The sequence below is a fragment of the Cynoglossus semilaevis genome, chromosome 12, assembly GCF_000523025.1.
Source record: "Cynoglossus semilaevis isolate Cse_v1.0 chromosome 12, Cse_v1.0, whole genome shotgun sequence".
NCBI lineage: Eukaryota > Metazoa > Chordata > Actinopteri > Pleuronectiformes > Cynoglossidae > Cynoglossus > Cynoglossus semilaevis.
Window position 1 is genome coordinate 4,916,004 of NC_024318.1, and position 21,726 is coordinate 4,937,729.

At 41.6% G+C, this 21,726-nt stretch overlaps 2 protein-coding genes and 1 non-coding gene across 3 annotated transcripts; 2 read left to right on the forward strand and 1 right to left on the reverse strand.

Annotated features, from left to right (window-relative positions):
- Positions 1-3,007: 3,007 nt before the first annotated feature.
- On the reverse strand, positions 3,008-18,314 carry abch1 (ATP-binding cassette, sub-family H, member 1). The gene is made up of 20 exons (XM_017037551.2): positions 17,868-18,314; positions 15,194-15,342; positions 13,896-14,055; positions 13,372-13,526; positions 11,589-11,696; positions 11,354-11,447; positions 10,039-10,113; positions 9,142-9,322; positions 8,692-8,788; positions 8,425-8,593; positions 8,122-8,222; positions 6,957-7,027; positions 6,702-6,751; positions 6,484-6,540; positions 6,170-6,240; positions 5,809-5,897; positions 5,106-5,209; positions 4,207-4,366; positions 3,645-3,749; positions 3,008-3,185 (listed from the first exon to the last, which is right to left on the reverse strand). Exons 1-20 carry the CDS (start codon positions 17,955-17,957, stop codon positions 3,079-3,081), a joined length of 2,193 nt encoding a protein of 730 aa, XP_016893040.1. The 5' UTR covers positions 17,958-18,314; the 3' UTR covers positions 3,008-3,078.
- trnal-aag (transfer RNA leucine (anticodon AAG)) lies at positions 9,723-9,804 on the forward strand. Its single transcript has one exon. It is a non-coding gene; the product is annotated as a tRNA-Leu (tRNA).
- A 261-nt stretch (positions 18,315-18,575) lies between the features above and the next one.
- LOC103387107 (galectin-related protein-like) lies at positions 18,576-21,386 on the forward strand. The gene is made up of 4 exons (XM_025060884.1): positions 18,576-18,907; positions 19,456-19,539; positions 20,251-20,339; positions 20,981-21,386. Exons 1-4 carry the CDS (start codon positions 18,875-18,877, stop codon positions 21,369-21,371), a joined length of 597 nt encoding a protein of 198 aa, XP_024916652.1. The 5' UTR covers positions 18,576-18,874; the 3' UTR covers positions 21,372-21,386.
- The last annotated feature ends 340 nt before the right edge of the window (positions 21,387-21,726 follow it).

Below are 21,726 nucleotides of genomic sequence, written 5' to 3' on the forward strand. Positions count from 1 at the left end.
TCGACGTGACAAGACAATATTTGGTTAAAAATGAAACCACGAAGATTAGATTCAAATAGGATAAGATTAAAAAATAGCTAAAATAAATAGCTATAAACACTGTTAAAAATTACTAATAAAAAAAACAAATTAGCTATAATTTAATTTCAGGTCTCAAAGCAGTTGGTCCTGAAATAAAAACTTTAAAAGAAAGTGCAAAAAATGAAAATGAATAAAAACTTTAAAAGAAAGTGCAAAAAAAATGAATAAAATCACTAAAATGTAACAATGAAAAAATTTGGAAAAAGCAACAATATCCAAAAATATAACAGAGGTCACAAAAAATAACCAGTGATGAGCAGTAAAAATTCCTGCCTTAACGATGGGTCAACAAAAAAAACTTTGGTCGAAGATAACAATTTTCCATGTGCAAAAACCCATCCACGGGCCAGACTTTGAACACGTCCCATTTACACTGTATTAGCTGACAGGACGCGGTTTAAACGTCAAAGTTTCAACAGTCGACCTCGGGTTGTTTGGTTTTTCTTTTGTGACTGTGGTTAAAGTTGGGAAGATTTCTCTGGGATTAACAGCTGTGAGGAAACAGTGGAGACACTGGAACGGTCGGAGTTTACAGTAGACACACCCAGACACAGGCCAAAACAAACACACACACACACACACACATGTCCATGTTCAAACAGTCACACCAGGATCCACGCTAGACATCAGGGTCGTCCTCATCACTATCCTCAGCCTCGTGGTCACCGTGGCAACGAGCAACACAATGATGAAAGCAAACCTGATGTCATTACATAAATCTGTCGTCCTCAGCCTGGGGCTGTTTTTCTAACCACAGGAATTGTGGGGGATTTTTTTTTATACCATTGTATCGAGTAAAATCTGGCAGTGAAGAAACAACAGGACAAGGGAGGGGTGAGGGTGGGGGTGAGAGGGTGGAGAACCTGCAGCAGTCTGATGGTTGGAGGTTGATGAAGAGAACGTCAGTGGAGCGCATCTGTTCAAACAGGTTCTACACATGTCGCAGCACAGGAGCGTGAAAAGAGTTTCTCACCAGTCCATCAGGGAGAAGACGATGGAGTGATAGAACATGAGGGGGAAGAAAAAAAAAGAGAAGAACATTTTTTAATTGATACATACAGTATATATCTTAAATAGTATTATAGTATTTTAATTTTTAAAAATGTATCAAATTTGTAACTGGATTTTGCAGCTTTAAAAAACAATACCAATACCACAAACCTCGTTTACTGCTGGGACAGAGAGACACATCGTATCAGCCGGTAGGTGTCAGTGTTTCCCACCTGTTTGTGTTTGTGTGCGAGAGAAACAGTTGTCGTTACCAGAAGACCCTGGAACCATGTGAGAGAAATTATGGAACAATGACACAAATACAAAACTCTTTTTATATGTGTTTTATATATCTTGTTGCCGTTTTATGCAGCTAACACTTAATTTAATAAAAAAGACAAATCTTATGTCGGGCAGATTGTTGGAGGAACGTGGCACATGACCAGTGAGTGAACGTGTCTGTAGCTGCATCCACTGTGTCCACAGAAGAATCCCCAAAAATACAGCGAATGTCTTTAAAACCCTCTTCCTCCGCCGACAAATGTAAGGACGAAGCACAGCCTCCGTTGTCAACAACCTTCGTTTCTGAAGCACCTGGTAACACACTGGGATGAAGAGCAGTTACCGATTTCAGCAGACGGAACAAAAAGACCAAACTGGTAAAACAACCAAGGCAAAAAGACCAAACTGGTAAAACAACCAGAAACAGAAAACCGTTTTGTTGCTGCTGGGAAAATAATAATAATAATAATAATAATAATAATAATAAACTGACTGGCTGAGAATTTGTGGACGAGGCATTAAAAAACATCAGTGTGAAACCAACTCTGGGTTCCTGACAACATTCTACAACAACAGCCCTTCTGTCATTTCCCGCCGGCAGAGCGACCATTAAAAAGTACTTCACATTTTATTGAGTTTACATTTAAAATCCAAACATTTATTTGAAGGTGTGAGACCTTTACTGTTAGCAAAACAAATAATAAAAAAAAACTGGGCAGAGAACCGACGTCCTCACGGACATTCACAATGTCTCCATGACGGCCGGTCGATGTGATGGCCATTCTGTAGCTTAGCTTCGTACCGTCAAGGCAGAAAAGAGTGAAAGGTAAAACCAGCGAAAATAATATGGACAAAGAAAACACTAATTTGGCACTAATTAAAGATCTCTGATATAAAGTCGGAGTAAAGTATCCAGTGATTCATGCAGTTCTGTGACCCATCCATTTTCTTCTTGCGACCCACTCTGAGCCACAACCCACCATTTGAACAACACTGACGTGAAGTGAGCTGCAACAGAATATGGATTAACAGTGAACGTGAAAACAAATTCTAACTCAACAGTGACCCTGAGGTGTGAGAGTGTGTGTGAGTGTGTGTGTGTGTGTCCTGTCTGGGCTGAAGGGTTTGAAGATGCTGCAAAAATAACAGGATTGTACAAAAGTTTTAGGCAGGTGTACACATTTACCTTTCACCTCATTTTTGCAGCCTTTTTTTTTCATTGTTACTTTAGAGTCAGAGTGGAGCGGTATTAGGACTCACTGTATGGTTCCAGGTTCGATTCCACAATCCCAGATGTTGACAGACGGACAGGCTTAAAATGATTCTTCAATTTTTTTTTCTATCTCAAGTAAATACCACAAGAACCAGAACTTCATTCTGGTCTTTTTTCAGGTTCTGGCTGCTGGGCGAAGTGATGCACGACCCTGTATATAAATGTTTACCTCTGCCTGAAACCCTTGGCACGATAATGTGTATCCGCAGCAACAAAAAAGAGTTGACGTAGTACTTGAGGACTGAACTGTGTTTCTGCAGTTTGTTTGTTTTCAGGCAGCACTTTCAGGATCAGACGCAACCATGATGATGATGATGTCACCTCCCACTCCTGCTGTGCAGCATCAGAGGGTCCACAGACAGAGGGTCCACAGATAGAGGGTCCAGGTGATCAGAGGGTCCACAGACAGAGGGTCCAGGTTGAGACGGCATTTGTCTCTGCAGGACGGAGACTCACGTCCTCAGCTTCAAGATGACCGTGGCCAAGACCAGGAAGAAGGTGTTCCATCCCAGGGTGACGGCGAAGCCTCGCCACACCATCATCCGAGACAAGCCCCAACCTGTCGATACGTTAACATGACGACAGAAGTGGGTCACAAAGTCAACCACCTTTCTGATTTTCCCAACAGCTAAAAATATTCAAATAGTGGCCCGCAGACCACTAGTGGCACAGACACAACCTCAATTCAATTAGCAAATTCTAGCATTCATTCAGGAAACAGATTCCAGGACTTCCTGTGCGTCATGTTCAATGACCTCCAGAGATTCTGCTGTCGTCACTTTTAAAGACGATGACGTCCAGAGTTGAGGACGGAGGAGGAAACCACAACACCTTCCAGCCCAGGAAGTTGAGTTCCACAGGATCCAGTCCTGATGAATGATTTAGACCTGATGCTTCTTTTTTGGCTGGTTTTGGCTGTGACTCAGGCCGACCAATGGCTGAGCAGGAAACACCAGGAGGACCTAATGATATGAACCGCAGGTGTGTGTGTGTGTATGTACGTGCGTGTGTTGATTACCTCGGTACATTATGCAGCGCAGAGCCTCCGAGGCGTAAGTCTGAGGCAGAGCCAGGCTGAGGTAACGCAGAGGATACGGGATACACTCCACGGGCCAGATGATCCCTGCAGTGGAGGAGGACAGAGGAGAGTCGGAGTGAGAACACGTTTGGAAGATTACAACAGTTTCACAGATGGTTTATGAGTGAATTGACTTATTTATCAGCAGCAACAGTTCCATCAACCTCAGTCATAATCCAACTAAAGGAGATCATCTGGGAACCAGGAAAGTTCCATCTCTAATAGAAGAAACCTCAGGACCTCTGAAGTTTAAAGATAAAGACTGTGTGTGTGTGTGTGTGTTAGAGTCTCTAAATGGGCTGCACTTCATTAACTCTCCTCAGGTGTTAGAGACAGATTATTACCTCATGTCCGTCCACGGCTTTTAAAAGTTATGTGGGTTAAAAATAATCCTAAAAAGCGAGCCACGCTGACCTTGTGACTTCACACAGATTATATCCAGTTTATGGTGATTGGACACTGAAGGTCACACACCCACACACACACACACAGTGAGGCCTACCGCTGATGATGAGGTTTGGGTAGAAGACGCCCAGGGCAGTTTGGTTGGCGCTCTGTTCGTCGTCGAGGGCAGCGGAGATGACGAGGCCGAAGGAGATGCCGGTGATGCCCTGGAGGACGATGAGGACGATGACCAGAACCAGGGAGCCTTTGTTTGGCATCTGCAGAGGAGACGGACAGAGAGACAAGGGAGGGAGGGGGAGAGACATGGGCAGGGAGGTGAGGAAAGATGTCAAGGTCATAAATGTCAAAGGTGTTGATGTAACCTGTGATGGACCAGACGGTGGAGAAGAGAAAAACTAAGAAAAACCTTAAGGTTTTAGGTCAGAAAATACAAACTGATGATGAAAATGTGTGTGTGTGTGTGTGTCTACACTCAGTATGTCACAACACTGTCCATCTCCCCTGACAACTTGCAAAAATAGATGTGCAGCGTGAGGTCACATGACCACTTGGTTGCCACAGCAATCGAGGTGGTTGTCGTGGCGATTCCTCAGTGATTCCTGGATACGACCAACGCAGGGAGTGATTTATGGAGTGGTGGTCACTGCGGACCGCAGCAGTCTCTTAATTAATGTGCACATATGGACACAATAACACACTGACACACACACACACAGAGTCTGTGCAGCTATTCTTGTCAGTAACCTGACTTCTATCTTTTTGGACGCCCTATAAACAGAACTCATTTTAACCTGGTGAACTATAGTTCAAACGCTGTTCTTACTGAAACTATATGAGGTTTAACCTTAGGACCATGGTCTTAAGACCTCTCTAATTTGGACCAGATTTGCTGTAGAAAACCATCAGTGTGAAGCGATGATAAAACAGCAGAATTGGACCCTTCATCAGAGGAGTGTGTCTGTGTGTTTTTCCAGTGCCGCTGTCAGGAACACAAACCTCAAAGACGAGCAGAATGAAGAGGAGCAGCAGGAGGATCTGGACGCTGATGACCAACAGCTGAGAGAAGAGATGAGCCAGCATCGTCTCCATGGAGCTCACACCTGCAACACACCCGACAACACACACCACCATCAGTACAGTATCACTAACACTACTTTAATAAAGATTTATCAATAAAACTCTGAGGTTTATAATCAAACGGCCGTCTGATTTATTCTACACAGGTGAACCATTTTTCCTGTTTTCAGGGTCAAAGCAGCCACTGTCTGGGGTGATCTCGTTGCTCCCTCTGCTGGTCATAACTCAGACAACACTGTGACTACAATCTAAAAATAACAACTTCAGTGGAAGCCTAACACTGTGACTACAATCTAAAAATAACTTCAGTGGAAGCCCGTTTGAATTATTGAAACTCACCATCGGGTTCTCAAAGAATATTGGAAAGGAGCAGGAATTCAGTCTTTATACAGGACTGAGAAGTTGAAAGAAGGAATTTCTGATAGAAACACCACTGCAGAAGAGTTTAGACTTAAATATATTTAAAATGTATCTTTGAAATATTTGACTTAGTGTTTGGTTTAACACACCTGCAGAGGTTTTAGTAACTCAGGTCATAACACAGAATGTTCTCTGAACAGGACAATCTCCGTGGTCACCACTGTTGTCACCGTAGGATCAGTGGGAATTCTGATTGACTCACCTGCGACCCAGCATCGGTCCAGAAGTCCTTCCTTCCTCTCCAGGACAAAGGACAGAGCTGTCAGCCCCACGGCCAGGTAAAATGTGATGCTGCGGCCGAAGAGCAGAGACAAACACACACATTTATACATACATACATATATATTTATATATATATACACAGACACTAGAGCTGTGAGAAAATATCCATACATTGAAATATTTCAATATTTCGTTTCACAATACTCCATCGATGTATTGATTTTTTTATTACGAGTTTGACAGTTACAGCATTGAAAAAAACCTCAATATATCGTTGTGTCTATAGTATTGCAATATATCGTAATCTCGCCCTGTATCATTTTTCCTTATAACTCACTGACCTGAGAATAGCTCCTGGGGTCACAAATGTAGTGAAGTCCATGTTCAGACTTCCAAAGATGGGCTCCTCAAACTAGAAGATCAGAGGAAGAATACAGATTATACAGATTATTATTATTATTATTAATTATTATTATTAGCCTATTAATAGGAAACATATTATTTCGTGTACCACTAGAGGGCGCCCAAGCACCACCAGTTAGACTGGACATAATTTGGGAAACACTGATGTAGAGGATGAATAGAATTTTATCAATTTTTAGTCAACTTAGTTTCTTACCTATAAAGCTAGTATAAAACAAAACTCTTTTCTCACCTTGATTGGCAGTGAGGCCAGGTAGGACATGCTGCCCAATTTATTCTCCATAAAAGCCTGAGGACAGAAAACACACTTTAATCTGTTGGATTAACTACAGGACAGGACAGGAAAAAAAACAGTTAATAAAAGTGGACTGGGATTGTTTTCAGTACTTTACATGATACAAATATAATTATAAAAATATTATATAATTACAAATAGAATTGTGTTTATACCGCAAACGCCTCGTGAAGCTTCTTTTGCAGCATTATGGCACTCAGTTGATCTACAAACAAACAAACAAACAAACACAGAAAAAAACGAGAATCTCACTGTTTCATATTCCAGGGGAAAATATCGTACATGGAATGTTAATGACAGATTATTTTCTCTCTGAATTTTCTTTATTTTTTTAATTTTGGTCAAAAATCACATGATTCGTTGTTGTTTAGTAAAATCCAGTCAAACCATAAGAAAAGTTTGCGTCTCACTTGTCAGGTCCAACCAGACGTGCACTGATCCTCCATCAACCACTTCTTTGGTAACTATTCGCTGTGTTGCCCTATAGAGACCACAACAGGGTCATGATCTTAAGATCTCCACAAATACCAAAACACAAATACTGTCACTGCTGAAAAGTAAATAAATCAGATTCTTGAATTACAGTCGTCCATCGTTTTTAATATTTTAAAAGTATTCTTGTTTTGCGGATTTTTTACTCTATCGCGGGTTTGATTAAATTTCTAATATTTTCATTATTTTCTAGCCTAAGAAAAACAGTATAAAACACATACCCTCAGGTTATTGCAAGAAAGAACCTGTATATACAGGTAAATGAGATTTGTGAAAGTTTTGTTAACTGTACTTCTTTTTATTTCCAACTATGAGCTGCTGGAACTGACAGATAAAAGAACTTCATTAATTCTTCGGTAAACCCTTCAGGAAATTAAGGAACTCAAATAAAGGAACTGAAAGATAAAGGTTCATCTCAATGTTCAATGAAATGTGACTGTAATAAAAACCTTTAATTTTAGCAGCAGGAGGAGGAGGAGGAGGAGGAAACGTTGTTCTTTTGTTGTTGTTGTTGCTGTTCTTTGTTCAGGCAGCTCTGTCACATGTGCAGCACATGATTCAGTCTGACGGAGCATTTTAATTGGCCGCTGCTGATCGGTGACCTGCTCAGGTGTGTTAGGGACCGGAAGGACCAGACTGTCGACTCACACAAATAACACTGATGCCCTTTAACCTCCAGGAATGAGTCACACTCACATCACAGAAACGCCCCCCCACCCTCTCTCTCTCAGTCTTCATTTTTAAGGCTGTCGATTAATGAAAAATTGATCAGTTTAATCCTGATCTGTCAGTGTCAAGACTTAACTGTCCATCTCTCCTCTGTTATTAAAGACAATCATCCTTTGACTCAGTCTAACGTGAAATCAGGTAGAGAATGAAAAAAAGAAGAGGCGTTACTGGATGTAGTGAGACAGAGTCAGAGGATCAAGGTCAAATACATAGGGGTCACGTAACCTCGGAAACATCACACAAAAATGTAGTGAAGTAACCCGACCTGAACAGCATGATTACAGCATGATCTGCAGTCAGTTCATTAGTTCACCTGTTCGTTAGTTCACCTAGTTCACCTTAACTGCCTCTCACCTTTTTGTCAAATAGCTGGTGAAGTTCTTCCCGAAGCCAATGACGCCCCAGTATTCTCCGTTATTGATCCCATCAAAGGCCTCATCGTGAGACAAAGGCACCTACGGAGAACAGAACCACAGGAGGACTAACTTTACTCAAATGTTTTAGTCAGCAGAGAAATATCAAAAATGATAAAAATTTGATCAGGTGAATAAAACTTTCTATCCCAAGCAAGAAACTAAAATATAATAATACTGCCCCAAGTGGCAGCAGAAACAATGAACCCAATTTATGTTGATAAAACCAGAGCAGAGTGACCACCTGGTGAACACTGGCGTTGTCCAGAAAGGAGAGCAGACTGAGGCTGAAAGAATTCTGCGAGGTGTCGTTGTTGACGACTGCGACATCGATTCCCTTTGGATCTGCTCCCACACACAGACAGATGAGGGCGATCTGGATGACAGGCAGCAGGAACTGGAAACACAGGGAGCTGCAGACACACGGGAGACAGAACCAGGCTCTAGGTCTCTGGACCGGACAGGAATCTGTGCAGCTGAAAAAGTTAAAGTCATTAAAAAATGGACAAACCCCGGCATCCTCTTCATCCGCACCAGGGTCTTGATCATCAGAGCGGCGATGTTTCTCCCCTTTGGCAGCAGGTGTCTGGTCCGTACCTTCCAGTCAGCTGAACCGTCACAGCAGAACACACAAAAGAACCCAACAAAATGTGTTATCGTCAAAAAGAATCACCTTTATTTATGCTTTTAAGCTAGGGGTGTGTGTTGACAAGAATCTGGCGATACGATACGTATCACGATACAGGGCAGTGATACGATATATTGCGATACCAAAAAGTTAAAGTAAAATGCAAGAAAACTGTCAGCAAAGTAAACACACTGATGTTACATGCTTGATAGATTTGGCCATAAATATTTGCACGTTAACTGTTAATAAACAAATTGATACAGAATATCGATCTGGTATTGTGAAACAAAATATTGCTTTATGTATATACTGTATATATTGCTATATATGTACCTGAATATTTGGGAATCTCTTCTGCTGCTGCCTTTCCATTCCTAAGAAACGGTCGAATCTCGTCTTTTCCGCTCCCAAAAGACGGGCTGTTTTCCAGCACAGCTCCCTGTGGACTGGATCCAACTTTGGAGTCGACCTGATCTGAGGTCTCACAGAGTTGCAGGAAAGCGTACTCTAGGGTCTAGAGGAGAAGGTGATGAAGATGTTGAAGATCAAGATACTGGTACAAATAACAACAGAGCTCAGAGATCAAGTAACGCCACGTTGAACCCATCAGTCATACTGACAGCACACCTAACTACTGTCTCCCTGGCTTCGTACATGTTCTGCACGATCCTCACATACTTTTTTGCCACTCCCGGGTGTCTCTGTCAGTACCACAGTGCCTCACCTTATCATTTTCTTGACACACTGCATTTACAACTTTTCTAGCAGCAGTCTGACGTATTTTTTCTCTACATAAATGTATATATATATATATTTTGCTTTAATTTTTCATTTAAAATATAGTAAATGTATGTTATATATTCTGGAAAACCAGTAACTTAACAAGTGTTGTAGTTTGTCTACAACTCTTATATGGTAGCGTGGCCGAGCGGTCTAAGGCGCTGGATTAAGGCTCCAGTCTCTTCGGGGGCGTGGGTTCGAATCCCACTGCTGCCAGTTATTTATCTTAAATTCCCTTTGGGATCAATAAAGTATCTTATTTCTATCTGATGTATATAAGAATATCAAAAAACAAAATATGCATTTTTCTTTTAAATTAATCATTTCTGCAACACAAGAGTGTAGAAATACAACAAAGCAGTGACCCGTTCATCAAAACTGTGTGTTAACTCTCACATATAGTTTTGACTGTTGGTCAAATAAATAATACCCGGCCTCAGCAGTACTCACTGTAGCACTGTGCTGCTTCATGACTACCTCTGGAGGAGCTTCAGCCAACAAGTGTCCATTCCGCATGAGACCGACCTGAAAAAAAAAAAGAAGAAGGAAAGAAACCTTAACCTCGAAAGACAATCACAGTATGTGTGAGTGTGTTCTGGTACAGCTAGACTCGTAGGGACTCTCTTCGCTGGTACCGACTGAGTTACAGGGTATTCTGAGGTTCAAGATTTGTTTTGAAGTTAGGATTAGAATTATATCAGATTAGAGTGCAGGTAGGGATCAGGAACAGACATGTTTGTGTGCACTGATATAAATTGTCGTTGGAAGGTATTATTGTTAACTCTTCAAAGTTTATGTTGAGAATGTCCATTTCATTCTTCTATGTAAACAAGACAAAAATGATGAATGTTCATCACTCGTTTGTGGCGCCCTCCAGGGGAAACACACCGTTGCATTATGTCAGTGTGTGTGTGTGTGTTGTTGCGACCCAATTAGCCTCCAGATTCCTCTGTCATGCAGTGATGGATGGCTGCTCTTCACCTGACATGGTTTCTGACTTTTTTTTAACACACACACACAGGTGAGGTCAGCTCACCTGGATCTTCCTCTGTCTGAGTGAAACCTCTGATCATGTGACACTGAACAGGAAGCATCACAGTGAAACTTCTCTGTGGAAGTCTGTGACTTCTTATGTCTTTGATTTTGACAAAGTAAAGTGAGTGAAATCTACGTCCTCCTCCGTTCATGAGCTCTGCGGTCACTAATCAGATTACAGCTGGAACAATGAAGAAACTCCAGGCATGACTGGGTTTATGCTGAGCCAAGCATTCGTTTGAGCAGCAGTGGAGGCAACACAGCCAAACCGTAGCTTTGACCTTTTAACGCTTAGACATAGTAATGTTTGTCTGCTGACATTTTTGGGCAGGATTTGAACATTGGCAAAGTCCAACTTGTGCAACGTTAATGCTAACATTTTTTGATCCTGTGTAGCAAACGTTAAATGTCTGTCAAGCTGTGACGTTTGGTAAATGTTAATTAAAGTTATTTATTAAAACATTTATGTTTTATGATATCTGGAGCAACGCTAACGCTGATGTACACGCTCCAACATGTAGGGGGCAGTAATTCACCTTAAGCTCATTTGACAGTCAGACAGAATCTGCTTAGTGACACATACACATTTGGTGAACAGTGATGGAGGACGAGACCAAATTATGTGTCCTGTTTTACAAAAAGTTTTTTTTCTTCACCCCGTCGTTATGTCCTTGTATGTACTGCTGTGTGCGCTGTATGAAAGTGCGTGCTCATCGTTTCGTGCTCTCACCACATTGGCCTGCCTGGCCTCCTCGATGTAGTGTGTGGTTATGATGACTGACACCTTCCCTGTTTTCACAATCTCCACCAGATGCTGCCAGATCCTGGACAGTCGTTAAAAAAACAAACAATCATGACTGAATGTCATGTGTTATTTAAAACCGTTCGCCACTCGGAAGAATGTGGCAACGTCAGATGAAAACCTCTGCATGCGTGTGTGCGTGTGTGTGCCTTCTGGTACATACTTGGCCCTGAGCACCGGGTCCACTCCCACTGTAGGCTCGTCCAGGATGAGCAGCTCTGGGTTCTGGAGCAGAGCAGCTCCCAGAGACACCCTGCGTCTCTGACCCCCGCTGCGGCAAAGAAAAAACGAAATGGACATCAAAAAGAGGTGAAGACGATGTAACAGTTGCTCCGTCACATTTCTGATTATTGCACAATAGACGAGGGGGGTGGAAGTAACAGTGACAAAACCTGTAGGACAAACCTGCCTGACAACACCCACAGGAAGTACCAACCAGAGAGAAGAATGTTGGTAAAAGGCAGGAATGTCACTGACATTCACAACTATAACTCTATTATTACTTTAATGCCACAACGTCGGTTCCATAGTGTAGCGCTGCAGTGGACACAGAGTGTCCTGGGTTCAATTCCCAGAGGAACCACATGCCTGACACCTACAGGGGGCAGCCTATTAACAGCCTATCTGCTGCTAACACAAGACATTCCCAAATACAGGATCAATATAGTTCAAATTTATTTTTATTTATTTAAAAAACATCACTGCACTGGTTTTGAACGATGTTTAGAAATTAAAAAAAAAAAAAATCAAAAAGACTTCAATAAGGCAGAACCAGCTCATGAGCAGATGTAACACCACTGACACACGGTGTATTTATTCGTGCCTGGGATGTTTCTCATATTCTCTGTAGTAAACACCTGCGACAGCCTGTGTGTGTGTGTGTGTGTGTGTCAGCTAGGGGCAGCTGAGGAGAAGACGCCTGCTGTCATAAACTAAACTGTGACAGAAAATCATTTTAGAGAAAATATTTAAATAGCCATGTTTATGAAATCATTTAGTTGACCTGGATTTGACCCTTCAAGTTCCGCTCAGCTGTTAATCTGGTGCTCGTGTGAATTGTGTGGATCAGATCCTGGACGCCATGAATCAGGACAGTGGTGTCCCACTGACGCAGCTGCGGGTGGACGGAGGCATGACGTCCAACAGGTTACTGATGCAGCTGCAGGCTGACATCCTCTGCATCCCTGTGGGTGAGTGCTGACAACTGGACTGTTGTCATGACAACCATCGTCATGGAGGATCATGATGACAGTGGCTCAAACAAAACAAAATATAAAAAATAGAACACTTTTAATAGGGCTGCAAGTAAATCTCAATACACCAAAATAATGTGATATTTAGTTTCCTGATACCGTATCAATATCCTCCATCAGTTATTGATTTTTTATCACCAATTCCCAGTCCAATATTCCTGGTGTTGGTTCTGTTTCTTCCTTTATTTTCATTGTGTGTTTACTATGATGGTAGTACACTACTGTTACATTGTTGAAAAAAACCCTCAATATATCGTCATGGATATAGTATCGCAATATATCGTATCTGTTCCCCTGTATCGTGATACTTATCGTATCACCAGATTCTTGCCAACACACAGCTTTAGAAATTATGTTAAGAATTAAAATATTAAAGATTGTGTTTTTTTCTCAGCTAACGGCAGTGAAATCTGTAGAAACAACACACTACAATTTGTTGGTGTTAAAAAACAAACTGTGTCATTTTCCTGGTCTCTGTGTTAAACATCTCTCGTGTTAAAGCTGCTGAGTGAAGGCGGATGGTGTTAGTCCGTCCCTGTCTTTGTTTGTGTGTAATTCAAGCGTCAAAGTCCACGGCAGACAGCTGTAAGACACCAGAGCTCACCTTTCACCCCTCAAACAGAAACATTCATCCTACTAAATTATGAACAGTCGCTGCATCACGACTCTGTCTGAACAATTAGGTGGTTTCACCTGAGGTTTCGGACCAGTCTGGTCTTCTGAGGTAGATCTAGGAAGTCGATGAGGAACTCCATCCGTGCCAGGGTTTCTTTGGACGTCAGGCCGTGGATTCGACCGAAGAAGGTCAAAGTGTCGCTGATGGTGAACTCGTTGTACAAAGCCAGCTCCTGACAAATAAATAAAAAAACAAACAAACCAAATGATTGGAATACAGATATGATGATCTACAGATCTAGACTTTCACTTCCTCATATCTCACATATTCGTTTTTGTATATAAATAGACCAGTTTTGTTGAGGAAGCAGCAAACAACTTCACACTCAATGACTTTGTATTAATGACAGATGGAGTCACTGATAAACCATCACATTTCCTCTTCTCTGGATCTCAGAACTCTTGCGATGCTGAGATAAACCAGAGAATCAGCTCAATCCAAAAGAACCAAACAGAGTGAAAATCCAGATGAAAGTGAACCAGGATTATCTAAATTAGGATTAGAAATGAGCTGACGTTTGGTTTAAAGACCGAGGTTTCACCTGCGGCATGTATCCGATCATCTTCCCCGGAACGTCATGACCAGGAAATGCCGGCGGCTTCCCGAGCACAGTGATGTGACCCCGTGAGATTTTCAGAGTTCCCACAATGCATTTCAGGAGTGTAGTTTTCCCACATCCACTGGGGCCTAAAAGACCGTAACTGCAACAAGAGAACAACGGCAGCATTATTTATCTAACTTAAAAAAAAATCTTTATTTTGATTTTTGATACATCGTGTATTTACACTCATTTTGTAGCCACCTAACAATACTATAAAAAGTGTCATTTTGTTTTTCAGTTAATGTTTTGCTTTGCAGCTGATATGGAAGGAGCATGGAGTTGTTATCAACCGGACTGATCTACTACAGCTACAGGAACGTGGACTGTAACAACATTCATCCATCCATCTCAAGATAAACAGATGAGTTCATCTCAAACCCAACAATGTTGGCAAACAGCTCGGCGACTTCACAGGGCTTTAAATAAATGACAGTCTGACTGAGTTTATCTGAGAATTTTTGTTTTTTTTTGTTCTTCAGAAAGTACATCAAGTGGACTGTACTTTCTGAAGAACAAAAAAAGGATCAGCCTATAAGATACGTTTGCCAGTTGACACCCAGACTGGTGTTAACTGAAGTGAATTCTCTCAATGCGTTAAGAATTCCAAGAACTCACATACTTGTCACTCCGTACATATCTCTCTCACCTGCCTTAATTCAGGAGAAATTGAAACGTGTTTTCAAGTGAGCTGATGTTGGCAGCTGATGACTCAGCAGATACATGTCTAAAGGTTAAAGCTTTTATAGACTGAGAACCAGCATTACTAATTGGGTCATTTTTTTCTACTTATTAAGATTGTTTTTTGTGTGGGAAAAAATCAAGTCTAAGAGAATTGTTGTGTTTCCTCCGATTAGCCTGTGTGGCCCTAACATCGATGAAACAGGTCGACTTGCTGTCGGTCACTCAGTCACCTGATCAGACACTCCCAGTGAGGAGCAGATGAACAGGTGTGAAGTGGACGTTAGGCACAACGTCTGAATTCAGTGTAGAAATAAGATCTGTTGACTAGAAGTACAGAGTGCCTTATCACACGCACAAAAACACTTTTTATAACAGTCGTTGAAATCACATACGATAAGAATTATCAAGCACTGAAAAAAAAAAGTGTCTGAGTTAACGTTTAACCCAAACTCTGATAAGGAATGAGGAACGATTGAGCCTGACACACAGCCTGATATGACGGCCATGATAACATTGTGCAGGAGTTGGTGCTGCACAGAATCAGACCCTTGACTCACATGTATCCCTGCGGTACGGTCAGGTTCAGGTTACTGAGGACCTTCAGTTTGCCGTAGGAGCGACAAACATCTCTGCACCTGATGGCAGAATCCTGCTGTGCAGCCGGCAGGGAAGCCTCCACATCAGCCTCCATCCTCTCAACATTCGGCTGAAAATCAGACAAAGACAAAGAGTTAGAGATTCTAATGTCAAGACCATTTATTAACCTCATTTATTAAACTGTCCAAGGAAAAGAGCAAACAAAAAAAAGATTTCTCAGACAATGCTAACTCCATGGATTTCTAACGTTAACATGTTCAGCTTTTCAGAGAAACCTTTTACCCTTTGTCCCCAAATATTGAGGTCAATTTAACATGAAGCTAAATCATACAGTGTGTGGAAAAATCCCAGATCCGCTCTGTAGATAAGGTATTTGTGTCACATGATACAACAAGCGTTTCATTCACTAATCTCTTGGAACTGCCTTTCTCTCTTTTACTCTACTTCCTTTTATTTTGTAGGAAGAATAAGAAGATCAGAAGATAATCTGAAACAGTCAGTATATACACACACGATATATATATATACACACACATATATATGTAGAAACACACATATACTGTATATACATATACATTCAGAATTAACCTAAGGAAAAGCTAACTGAGACGTTAGGGTTAGAATTAGCATTAGATAACCAAAGAGGAAAGGAAGGAATATCTAAAAGTAAAACTTTAAAAATGATTTTTATTTTATTTACTCTACTTGATAACTTAGGAATTACTGTGATTTATGATGGTGCTAATCATGTCAGAGATCAGGTTGATTTTAAGATCTAACACCTGCAGATAAAGGTGTTGTTAGAGATAAAAGTGTTGTTACAGTATCTAAGAAACAGATCACAATGACTGCATGAAGGGAAGAAAAAAGACAGCAGTTAAAGCAATCACTCACCCAGAGAGAAACAGAGGACAAGAAGCAAAGATGAAGATCAGACTGAGTGTTCACAGACTGAGTTCAGAGTGACTTATTGTGAACACGTGAACAAACTCATCATCATCTGACACAAACAGCTCCGTGAGTGGAAGAACTGGTTCACTTCAGGACCAAACAGGTGCCGGAAAACACCAGGACTAAAACTTAGTCACCAAGCAGCATCTACTGTTTGAGTGTTGCTATGGCTCAAAATCAGTGGAATTTTTTTTTTACAAATAATCGTTGCTATGGCTCAAAATCAGTGGAATTGATGTTTGTTTATAAAAATGGGATAGGTGATAATGTTAAGAAAAAAAAATAGAAAAAAATCAATCAATGACAACAATTATGTTTGACAATGAGCTACAAAAAATAGGGCCAAAAGAGCTAAGGCTAATACCTAGCATAGATCATAGCTACAACAATAAAGTTAAACACAAGCTAAACATCTACTTCTGCTTACTATTTTAATCTTTTGACCAAGACTCAAAAGCAGTAACTAAAAAAAATATATACTGTGCAAATTTATATATGAGCTAGGTCAGAAGATAGTATTAATAATAATAGAAAAATATATAAATTAGAATAATGACAGCTTAAAATAGCAAAAATGATATCCGACAATGAGATATATTATTTGTTGTAGAAAAGCTAATGCTAGGACTAGCAAAGAAATTGGCCAAAAGATAAGTTTAACATCTTAAAGTTAGCAAAAATGTACACATATTTAAGAATTTATTCCATAAATACACGTTTCAAGAAATACTAAAGCAAAAGTAGCAGAACGTTAGCCAAAATAGCTCAGGTTTAGCCTTATTTTTTTGGTAAAATCGATACAGGCCGCACCCTCACTATGATGTTCATCTTTTAAACTCAAATTTCCCGGGACATTATGAAAATGTAATCAAATGTCGGTGAGAGTGAGCTAAGAAACATCTTAAATTAGCCCTTTGTTGGCCCCGTTCTAATGGCCTCAGTGCTACCGCTTATAACGGACTTGTTAAACTAAATAAACTAATTAACGACAGGCGTTAAACGACGGTTAGAACCAACAACCGGTCTGAGTTTACTCCGCATCAACTTGTCATGTCGTTCTTGAACATTTCCTCACACGAACTACCGACTACTAAACCTGTCACTTCATTCAACACTCATCTCTGCTCCATCAGTCAGGAGCAATTCCTACCTCCGCTGCCAACATGAGTCACGGTCCGCTGCGCCTGCTGGCCGAAAACCAGCCTGACGTGGGTTGACACAGATCTGTGCGGAATGGGCGACTTGTCTGCTCTGTAACTACAGTCTGACTTGCCTATTCACAGAACCCTTCACTCTCTACATCACAGCTCCAACCACAGGCCAGCAGCTGTCAGTTTCACTTCTCTCACTCCATCCGCAGTGGGGAAGTGCGCACAGCTGCAGCCGAGTCCTGGCGCACACTCAGTGCGTCTCAACATCTTTAGCCCTGGTGCTGAAACCAGCGTCGCTCAGTGTTGACCGCATGCGTTTGCACTCAAGTAACAATCCCCGATGTCTAATCTTATGCATGAATAATCCAGAGATTATGGGAGATGCCAGTGCAGCGGTCGTGCACGAGTTTCTCTCCATCTTTGCTGCAGCGGCAGCGGAGCTCCGTGATGAGGACGTTCTCACCTCCACCGTGACACCGTGGCTGCTGAGCAGAACAGCGTCACTGTCACAGACGAACCACAAGCATCTTACCCGCTCCTCCATCTCGGTGCAGTCAGCAGCAGCAGCAGCAGCAGAACCGGCCGCCGCATCATCCACACCGGCAGCAGCTATTGCGGCCATGGCAGTACAGTAGAGGGGGAGACAAGAGGAGGAGGAGGGGGGAGAGCAGAGAGGGAGAGAGACCACCTATGTAAAACATGAAAATGGAAACGATTTGAGGATCTGCAGATATTATTAAATAAAAAATGGAATATAGAGAGGAAAATATAGCACAATAAACTATAAAAAACCGAATAAAATGAAGAAGAACGTAAAAAAAACACACAAAGGTTGGATGTACACACGTGGGTGTGATTTGTGAATTGTGTTAAAAAAACGGCTAAAAATCTTATTAATTATCTTATTTTATGTTATTCTAAAGGTTTTTACATTAATTGAGGTGAATGTGGTGCAGTACCAAATCTGACCACAAGATAGTAGCACAACGCCAGAAAAAAGATGTTCAAAGCCTCTAGAGGTTTTGCGTAGGTACTGCAGGAAGGGTGGAATGATTTGTTTTTAAAATTTGGTTTAAAAATGTTATGAAATTATATATACATATTTATATTTTATATTATATTTAACCAGTACGAACAAAATACCAGATCTGTGGATAATACACACATAATATTTCACATACATGCAACAAATAAAGACATTTGAATTGAAGATAAAAAAAGAAAAAAAAAACAATTTAAATGAATGACTAAGTACCACAATACTACTTTATATATAGTACTCTGGTGGCTTATACTGTGTTACGCAAGCAGCATTACCACAAACACACACACACACACGGTCTGTGACTGCAGCCTGTGTGTGTGTAGATCTCTGTAACAGCCGAGGAGAAGGAGAGTCTGGAGCAGGAACAGGAATATCCTCCTCCTGAGTCAGTGCCACGACGCTGACACACACACACACACACACACACTCAGCAGCTCCCCCGCGGCTGCGCTGCCTCTGCTCCATAATCAGCATCCTATGCTATTCAGCTCAAGATGGCGGTGCAGGCAGCGGAGAACGACAGCATAGTGAGTATTTTTGGTGAAATCTGGGAAAACGTGGCGGGTGTTTTGTGATGCTGGTGTCTGTGTTTTAATTACTCCGAGGCCTGTGGGTGTGATTCTGTGCACACATGGGCCAAAAATGCTCCGTAACGTGGAGCGTCGTCTGCGCGCAGCGGCTTGAGCAGCGACCAACCTCCGGCGACCCTCGTCCATGTGTGTCTGTGTGTGTTCGGGGAGGAAATTGTAAAATCCGACACACTGCTGCTGCTGCTGCGTCTGTGACTGCGGTCATCCAGGCTTTTTTTTCCATTCTATCTGCGTATGTGCTCCGTGGCCCACTTGTGCGTCCCATTTGGACCAGAACGAGGCCGGTTCCTTACCTGGCTGCCGTCGAACAGGCTGACAGATCTGCTGATGCTGCTGGAATTCACCTCAGCCATTGTTTAGGACGTTTGTAAATATTAAATATACCAGACCTGAAAGCTCGGTTTTAAATGACATTTTATGTCTTTTTTCTTTCTCTTTCTCTTTCTGTTTCTGTGGCTGCGTGTGTTTCTCCACCGATGTTGAAGAATGTGGAGGACGACCATCTGAACGACTCTCTGGGGAACCCGGGCCTCATCTCTCCTGATAAGGAGGATTTATCTCGTCTACTGGTGAGAAAAAAAATATTGATTTTAAAAATACATAGTCCACTGAGATGTAGTTCAGATCAAAGATCCTTTAAATGAATGGATGAATACACCACACCCCCCAAAAAACAGGCAGGCTAGAAATTAAGGAAAGTATAATTAACACTAAACTGGATTGAATTGGTTGACGGAGAATGGAAGTCACATTCACCTCGTATGAATTCTTTTTTTTTAATTTGTCGTCTTGGTCGTCTACTTCCAATGTAGTTAATCTGCAGGGATTAGGTCCATCATTGTAAACGTTGCTGACTCCAGTGATTGTCTCTGTGGGTCAGGACCAGGGCCATGTTGATTTTTATTTTCCTTTTTTTCCTGGTGTAACAAGTAAAACCACAGTAAATGGTCAATGGTTTTCCTGTGTACCTCTATTAAACTGTAGTACTTTTGCAGTACTTCATAAACTGTACCACGGCCTTTATTTAAATGTTGTTGGCGAACGTCCTTCAGCTGTTGGATGTTGATGATTTCACATCCCTGCTGTGAAAGGTCAAAGTTGACTTCATCCTTGTGACAGCTGCCAAATGATGAGTCACTTCCTGCTTGTCTTTCATTGGTCCATTTCATTAACCTTTTGTCTCAGGCTATTTTCATCTTCAACCGTCCAAATCCCACTGTCTTTAACGCATGTATCGTAATTGACTATTTTAAATGACATCTACTTTATTCCACCTGTAGACGGTGCCGTTCAGCGGACGTATCCGTGGAGGAATGCGACCAGGGAAGAAGATCATAGTGATGGGAATCATCGACCTGGAACCAGAGAGGTGTGACACCAGTTCATGAACACGCACCTTATCTTGAAGCAGCCTGTTCTGTGTTATTTACGGCCGGAGAGGAATGAGCCGCGTTAGTGATAAAGTCTTTGTTCAGAGTCGGGCCAGTCGGACTCGTGCTGCCACTCTGTGACACGCAGATCCAGATCTGTGTGGGCGGTCAGAGAGAAGAAAGGCTTCTTAAGTACAGTATGCAGAAACCGGGCGTTTCCCCGCCGGCGGGGAGAAAATGGGGCTTAAAGTGAAGAAAGAAGAGATGGAAACTTAGGTCCAACTGAGAAGAAACGTTCTCTATGATCTCATCATGTTCAGTTGCTGCTGCCATGGTAAAATGACTGTTTAGTCACAGAGCTGCTGCCGGCCTCACAGTAACCAGAACAAACCCAGAACTGATATATTTAGCTGCATCTCACTGCTGAGCAAACGTTCTACACAGAAGTTCGTCAACATATATTATCAATTATTATACTAATATCGGGCCGATAGTATCGGTAACGGTTGATATCAGAATTGGAAATGAGGTGTTTGGACCATATCGGCATATTGGATATCGGCAAAAAGTTACGTTTTTATATCAATGCTGTCTTTCCAATAGAAAAAACAACCCAATATCTGTGTTGCTTCTTCTGCAGCTTCGACATCAGTCTGACCTGCGGCCGTGACTCGGAGAAGGAGGAGAAGCAGCAGCGCGACGTGGCCCTGAAACTCACAGCCCGCTTCGGAGACCGACAGTTCCTGCGCATGGCCTGTGTTTCTGGGAAATGGACGGAGGAGGAGGCATCCACCGTCTACTTCCCCTTCATCCCCGATCAGCCCTTCAGGGTGAGGCGTCCATGTTTCTGTCCTTCAGGTGGTTGTTGGTGCCACGCCCGTCTGAGGGATTTCATATCTTACAATTTACGTCTTTTCTTTGTAGTGTTGTTATTTACGCAGCTAAAATCATTATATATTCTAATGCAAACTGGAAACGTTATGACCCAAGTCAATATTTATTTTTATTTGTTGCTACTTTGTTTTTGCTAATATATTAGTTTACCAGATCTAATGGGTTTCTATGGGTTAACATAATTAATTAAAATGAATTAAATTTTTTAATTACATTAACATATCATCAACTTAAAATCTGTTTTTTATTTTCTTTGCCAACCTTTAGCCTTTGTGTAAGAAATAGGCGGGTTATAAAAACACAACACAGTTTGGCTAACCTTTAGCTCATTTTAAAGTAATTATGACAAACAAGCTAATTGGCTCATAACAGCAGGAAGTGCTGTAAAAGTTATTTTAGATTTTGACAAGTAATTCAACCCTGAGTCTGTGAGGAACAACAGCTGCGTTGTTTCAGCAGTCGTTCACTGCCGACACTGGAGCCGTTACCACA